This window comes from Limulus polyphemus, unplaced genomic scaffold (genome assembly GCF_000517525.1).
Source record: "Limulus polyphemus unplaced genomic scaffold, Limulus_polyphemus-2.1.2 Scaffold1322, whole genome shotgun sequence".
Classification (NCBI taxonomy): Eukaryota; Metazoa; Arthropoda; class Merostomata; order Xiphosura; family Limulidae; genus Limulus; species Limulus polyphemus.
In genome coordinates this window covers 228,528-236,500 of record NW_013666932.1, presented here as the reverse complement: position 1 = coordinate 236,500, position 7,973 = coordinate 228,528, and the positions used below count along the sequence as shown (strand labels likewise).

At 31.4% G+C, this 7,973-nt stretch overlaps 1 protein-coding gene across 1 annotated transcript in view; it reads left to right on the top strand.

The window, feature by feature from the left end:
* Nucleotides 1-340: 340 nt before the first annotated feature.
* Nucleotides 341-7,973, top strand: part of LOC106463088 (bestrophin-4-like) — an 18,892-nt gene continuing 11,259 nt past the window's right edge. Inside the window, exons 1-2 of the mRNA XM_013923057.2 lie at nucleotides 341-485; nucleotides 5,781-6,278. Coding sequence (XP_013778511.1) covers nucleotides 6,100-6,278 — 179 coding nt within the window. The 5' untranslated portion in view covers nucleotides 341-485; nucleotides 5,781-6,099. The remainder of the gene's footprint in view (nucleotides 486-5,780; nucleotides 6,279-7,973) is intronic.

Sequence of the window (7,973 nt, the reverse complement as noted above, 5' to 3'; positions counted from 1 at the left end):
GCTTTCAACAGAATTTATGAGTGAAAATAAAGTAGAATGAACATGTCAACAACATGATAAGGGAAAATACCACTTTTTTGGTTGGCGGACCTTACTTCGTGTTTCTAGATTTTGCCTTTTTTTATGTTTCTGTGATAACAGCTGCGTAAGCTCTTTGTTACTAACTTACCACACATGCGCTAAAATATATCAAACTGTTACTTGCTCTTATGCATGAATATTAGCATCCGTGTGCAAAACTATTTCATCACCCAGTTATAGAGAAATCTACTGAACATACCTATATTTTGAAATGTGGTTAACCCATTACAGAAAGGTTTAAACTCTTCTGTTCTACGTCATCAGACGAATGATCCTGTCGCATTGCATTTGTAAGCAGGGAGTTGAGACTGTTCGATGTCTGTGTTTCAGTTTAATTTAAGATAAGAATCAACGGATATCTGTTAGTGTTACCGAACCAGAAGCTACTTTCGAAATTTAATTCGGTGAGACATTTTTCCTTTACAATATAGAAATATAGATTGAGTTTTTTTATCATTCATTATTTTATTTAAAGCTTAGCACTACTCCTCTACCGCCTTTATTGAGTGACTAGCGTTGGTAACTCGGTGTCGGAAAAGTAAAACTAAAAGATGGAAAGATTGACACATCTGTAATCTACACTTCAGTGCACTGTACAGTGTAGATTGTGGAGATTCGAAAAATTGTGTAGAGTAACACAAAAAATACTGCTTCAACGCCGAAAGCCAGCGAAATATTGGAAAGCTAATAGGTCTAGAAAAATACGTGTTTTTTCAAATATCTTTATTTCTAAAATAGTCCAAAGCAAATTATAAAATTAGTAGTACTCACTAGTAGTATTAGTATTGCTACCAGTACTATAATTATGTTGTTAAACATCAGCTATTCAGTGTAACTGTAAAGTTTAATGGCTAATCAGAAATTTGAAAATTGAATGTATGAATTAATCATTTTAGATGCAAGTAATGAATTGAAACTCTAATTGGGAAGGCTAAGTACAGATATTTTTGTGAGGAACACTAGTAATAATAGTTTTAGTAGTATGATATATGATACCATTTCTTTTGTAATTTTTATTATAAATATAATGTCATTTACTCTTAAACTTAACTACAGAAAAAGAAACTGATATCAATTTAAACCAAATTTACTACTTGTGTAGAAGCTTAAAACAAGTTAGCTTTCCATATTTTTGATATGTTGTCTAGCTTATCTGTTACTGTTAGTGTTTGAACATTAAAATTTGCCTTAAACATTTTTAATGTGGTTCTCAGTTTGGTCTTGTGATAATATTTTGGTATTTGTAAACACTAACAGTTAAGATATATAATTTTTAAACTTAAACTCTGGTTTGATTATTGGGTAAATACTTTGATATGTTGAGTTATGCAGAATTTTCTAAGCTTGAGTAATTCTAATCAGTCCTGTAATAAAGATTTTAAAATTGTTACACTTAAAGATTGGAAACTTGAATTTTATAGGTTAATTCATTCATTAAAATTTTAAATAATCAAAATTAAGGTCAAGTATATTCAGAATAAGCAGAGTAGCATGGTGTGTAAAACATATATATGTGTGATATTTTAGGATAGACCCAAATTGTATTAGTTTAAGGACATGATTTGAGTAGCTGGATTATTGCATAGTTTTGGGAGTAAAATATCTTTATCACTGAATAATATTCCATAAAAAATAATAGCATAAAAAGTGAGGTGACTGAAAGACATTTAGCTGATTGAAGTTTCAATATAAATTATTCGTTATAAGAGAAACATTCTTTTGTAGCATTTAGTAAGGTGCTAGTATTCTCCACAATTCTAAGTTTTCCTTGCAACACAAATCTTTCGGAGGGCTGAGTATGTAATGTTCAGATGAAGTTAAAATGCAATCAACAAGTCGTATGATAACCACAGCCAGGTTGGGGTGGAATGGAATGTACTTGAGCTATATTTTAACAGTGCTTGGCATTTTGTAGGTATTGTGATGCTATCAGGAAGTGACCATGTTTTGGAAATATATGTAATAGCTCTTTTCAAAGCAAAATATTCATACACTCGGATCATAAAGATGTGTTCAGGTCATGGATTTAAAATTTTCAAGATGGAGATATCCCTTATATTTAATGATATTGGGAAACAAAGGAATATTTATCAACTTTGACGTCAGGATCATCCACAGACACCTGTGGCAAGTTATACCTAATTTGTGATAAGTAAATTGTTACAGGTGAGAATTCACAGACCCAAAGGTCATTGGTAAAAGCTATATATGTGTCCCAGGCAACATAATGGATCTCCGTCAAGCAAAGTGACAAAGGTTGTATGTACACAAGTTTCTTCCATAACATATTAACTCAATGGTCGCATATCTCGTGCAACAGGAAAATGAAAAGGACATTAGTATTATTCCATATGAATATGAAAATATACCAATCAAGTTTTTGGATGCAATGCTTATAAATTCCTGCATGAATGGACTGTTGAAATGGGTGCTGGAAACTGTTTTTCATATGCTAGATGAATAATGGAAAGTTGCAAGGGGGATAGAGGTATGCTATGAACATGCCAGCCTTATGACGGAGCCTTTTGTAAGGGAACTATGCAGAAAAACTCTTGTCAAATAGAGCTAGGTGATTAATCAATATAATTGATTGTCTTTGAGCACCTATTACATAGATTAATATAAAGTATAATAATCATAATTACAATTAATATCACTAAAGTAATTAACTAAAAAAATTAATGTTTTGGATTATTATTATTGTTTGATTTTACAACTATCCAGGTCTCACATGACTAATTGATTAGTTGAATGTAATTCTTTGAGGTCAACAATTAATATATTAGCAAATTCCACTAATTGCCCAGCTCTATTTTCAAGATGCATGGTCATGAGATAGAGTAAGATTGAACATAGGCTGTAATGACATTATGAGGCTTCAAAGTTGTTTTAATATAATGTACTTTTAATCTCTGTAAGTTATGGACAGGACTAGATCAGCCAAAACGGTGAGTTGGCAGTTGCATTCTCTGTTAAAGTATTAGGTTGGAAAATGTAGTAATTCTGAAACACTTAAAAGAAACCAGGGGTCTTATGGAGAAAAGGTAGACCCATAGAAGTGAAGTTGTTTATGAACCCAATGTTGTATTAGTCTGACCGTGGTTATTGAACTCATTATTCTAACCTTGTTCTTGTATGTGTAAATTGTGTTAATCACCTCTCATTTCTTTTTGTTTGGATTATTATTTTAAAATAAATTTAAAATAAGATTCTACCTGAAATATGATTCAAACATCAGCAGTCATGGGAAACTGTCAAGACAGTTAGTGTCTCAGACTGTTAAGCCATTCCCTCATTACTAATTTATCATATGCACACTAGACCATCATCAGTTTTAACGTAATTGTTGCAAATAGCATGGTACAATTATTGGCCATCTGATCAACTTGTTCACCTAATCAACCTGATTTACTGAAAGTCATAGCAACACTTGCGTGCATATGGCGTCTTAACTCATTTACGTGAATGTAGACTAATGACTGTGTAATAAACCTCAGTACAACCCAGTGACAGTAAATTGTCTCACTGGGAGAGTAATGTTACAGTTAACTCTAACTGGGAATAAGTTGAAATCATGAATCAGTAAGATTAAAAAGCAACCCACCTAAATGATAGAGGACTCCATTCACTTGTACTTATTATTAAAAATGTATTGACTCAGATATTGACTTTAAGATATCTTGCCACTCTACCTTTAATTATGTTCAGTGTTGGATACTAAGAAAACAGAAAACTACATAAACATGTATTGTGCATTCATCCTACTGAGAAATCCCATATACAATAACATACCATACATATATTATATTGCCCCTGAGCTACGTTTCACTGCCATGACCAAGACAATGCAAGGAAAACCTTATGAATAGTAGTGATAGAAAATTTTACTTAGAAAAGTATTGACATGGTTATGTATTTACAATTTTTTATCTCGTGACCAGATTTTATTCACTTGTAAGTTAATTTCATTATGTAATGTAGTTTAACGTTTTGGGTCATGACTTGTCTGTTTGGATCAACTTTCTTTAATGATTACACACTTTCAGTTAACTGTTTCCGAAGAGTTAATTTAACCTCTCTTGATGAATGTTACTGTAAGTTTTCTTAAGCTGATGATTCCATTTCTGTTTCTCCAAGTTTTTAGTGATACAATAGGCTTTGATATAATTAATATATATAGTTAAATTTGCAGTGATATCCAGTCATCACTTTGCTTCCATGTCATATAAGTGTATAACAACGTAAACCCAAAATTCTTTATAGATTTATGTGAAATTTTCTGAATGACTAAAAAGGAAGCCAGGAAGTAGACTTGTTTGTTTAAATGTTGACAACATTATTATGTATACTTCTGTATGTATATCTTGCAGCTATCATTTTGATCTTCAATTCTATCTTTGCAAACAGAAGTAGCATTTGTGATTTGTGTAACATTACTAGCTAAAGGTGGTATTGAAACATTATAAAGATAACTTTTAAGCCAGTACTTGTACTTCATTCTCTTTATTTGGAACAAAACTGTCATTTTGTTTTCTATAAACTCTTGTGAAAAATACATGTAGCATACTTTGGTGATGACTGTGTTCATCAATTGTATTTTTGAGATAGCTGTGGAATATGTCCTTTTATCATACCCATGTTTTTGTATCTGTCTTTAGATACTGTCTGCTAAAATTCATGGTTATCACAAAAAAGAATGTTTATTTAAGTCTATTTATTATGTGTTGCAACTTGCAACAATTCTTGTTTTCTGAATATTTTAAGCCATTTAAAGTGTAATATAAATTTGCATCTTCTTCCTTACTCTAAATTATGGGTTAGTCTGTATATCATTTCCAAGTTCTAAGATAAATTGTTGACAGTGTTATTGTTATGCAAGGAAATTGGAATAATATTAATTTGTATTCAGTTGTTTCATTATTTGGAATTTTTTCTTAAATTTTTTAGCATGAATTATAAAACTTAAAAGCTACTTATAACTATTAGTATCAAGAAAATTGTCATCTAAAATCATAGCTTAGAATAATATAATATTGTAAAACGTCAATGTAACTTACAAGAGATAGCTACTCTTTACAAGGGCTTGTAATTATCAATAAATGTGTGATTATAAGAAAGTATGCTGCTTTTTAAGAAAAATGTTGTTTTCATAATTGCATCCATTAATATTATAACATGCAGGTAATACCATTTTGTTGTGTTTCAGACTTTGTACTGCATACTGGACTTGGAGATTTTGTCAATAAAGTTAGCAAAAAATATTTTTACATCAAAATGGCTTTGTACTATAATCCTGATGAAGTTGCAATGTTGAAACATTGATTTAAATAAAACTTTTTTTTTATTATTATCATGTGGAGAGTAGAGGTAATTTTTTCTAACTATTGCCAAACTAATACCATTAACTAAAACTGGATGAGCTAAGTTAGCAACTTAGTATATTGGTAATAAGAATGTAGAGTAATTTTGTGTCGCTGATCTATAAAATAAGGTAGTGCTGTTAAGAAAGAAATCGTTCAGTTGCTTGATATTGGTATCTGTAATAAACACAAGTTATACATTATTTATTGCAATGTTTTGCCTAATTGACTGTAATTCATGATTTTCATGTGTTATACTTCAAGATTTTTGATTGTGTGCTTATGCATTATCAAACTTGTGGTGTTTTGATTATTAATAAATATATAAACTTTTTTCAGAACAAGACTTAAAAACTCCTTGAAACTGCTGAAGTCTTCTGTGTACTTCACTTTGCTTTCATCACACAATGGGAAAACCTAAGTGTTTCTGTGGTTACCTTCTCCTCCTCATTGAGACAATAAACAGCTTTTGTCTTCTACGCTGTGTGGAATTAGACACTTAAGATTTGACATGGGCTTGACATAGCAGATTTGAAGAAAGTGGAGTGTGTGTGTGTGACATTTTCTTTGGCTTAAACCATTATAAAATACATGAATTTATCCCTTTTGGGGTTTCATAATTTCCAGTACTGGCAGTGATATAGAGACATTGTTCAAGATGACAGTTACTTACTCATTGAATGTATCCAAAGCTCGGCTTTTGGGTTTTGCTAAACTTTTACTGAGATGGAGAGGCAGCATTTATAAACTGTTGTACAGAGAGATGATAATTTTTTGTGGTTTGTACTACAGTCTTAGTGCACTTTACCGCTATATTTTAACAGAAAATCAGAGAACGTAAGTAATGATCAAGTTTGTTTAGATATACAGTAACACTATTTTAAAAGCTTTGCATGTTATATAATTAACCAGGTAGAATGTTTATATGTGACTTGTAATGTGTAAATAAATGAACTGCTTGTTTTATTTTGTAGTATCTAGTCTTTTCAAGTTTCATTTGATATTTGAATGATACATAGATTTTATTTTTCATGGAAACCTTGTGAGAGTTCAGTTAAAAAAAAAACAACCTTTTTTTTGGGGGGGGGGGAATTTGAAGTATTTGTTGATTAGTAATTATTAATAGCGGTTTCTTTCCTGAAGAATTGTTTCAAAATACTCTACATAATAAGGATGAACAATTTAGTTGATGGATTATGATTTGAAACTGTTTTGCTAGTTTCTTTATTACAATCTTCAAATCTTTTTATGCCTCTGAAACAAAATCTTAAGTAATCTGCATGGTTGATGTGGCACCTCAGACATATCTAAGTTAGCCGTGCTCAACCATGAAAAATGTTGGTTTGAACAACACCAAAGCATTCGTATTAACATTGTACAAAGTAGTTTGGAGGTTCTCTTGTTTTATTAGTTCAGTAATTGTGTGCATTGTTTGTCAGTTATGTAACTTGTGCTACAAATGCTCATATCATTTACTTGCATTTCTTTGTGTTGTTTGGGGGGTCATTATTGTAAGTCTGTGCACTTGGGCATGACCAGTGTGGTTCATATCTGTTACTTGCCATGAATGAGGCTTGCTAATGCAATGGACATATTTTTCTTCCTTTTGCTCAAAAATGAAATGAAGATAGTTATATTTATAACTTAGAACATACACACAATTGGGTAAAATATAGGCCAAGGCATGGAAATTTGCATTTGACAGGTCAAAATGGCAGGCTTGCCACTAAGTCTACAATGAACTGTTTTCAAGGAGACACTCACTTAAAACACTGCATGTGTCATGATGAGAGCTTAATGATGAACAAGATCTGTTTAAATAAAAAATCTACGCAGGTTTTAAAAATAAAGTGGGACTGTCACATTTATACTTATGAAAATCCCTTTTTATAACTATTTTGTGCCTTATCACATAAGGTTGAAGTGTCATTTGAATCTTTCATATTCACCATATTTATGAATAAACAGCCACAGACTTCTTAAGTGTACTTAATCCTCCCAGCGTAAATGTAACTATGAAGACAGAATATAATTGTACAATAGGAAGAATGGAATGGTACTTACCCATTCACGTTGTACTTAGAAATGGCACCACTGGCTATTCACTGTGTTTCAATACATTATGGTTGTGCTAAGGACACTAGTTTTACTGTTAACCTGCACACAGATGTGGCAACAAAAAGATTTATTATTTACTTGTAGTCCAAAAGAAGGTTTATTTGAACCCCTCCCCCCTGTGTGCCTTGTATCTGACTGTCGGAGCCATGAGTTACGTAAGAGTTGATGGTCTTCCAGAATTCTTGATGATTAGCTAAGACAACACCTAAAACACACTAAAAGAAAATGTATTTACACTTCTAGCTTTATTCAACTATTTTGTATGTTAAACCCCATAATTGACTCATCATGTAGAAGCTGATCATTTTCATCTTTAAATTATAATGCATATACCTTTACAGGCTTCATTCGTATTGATTGTATTGAAAGGTTAACTTTATAAAGATCTTAAATTTTCCAAATAATTTTCACATG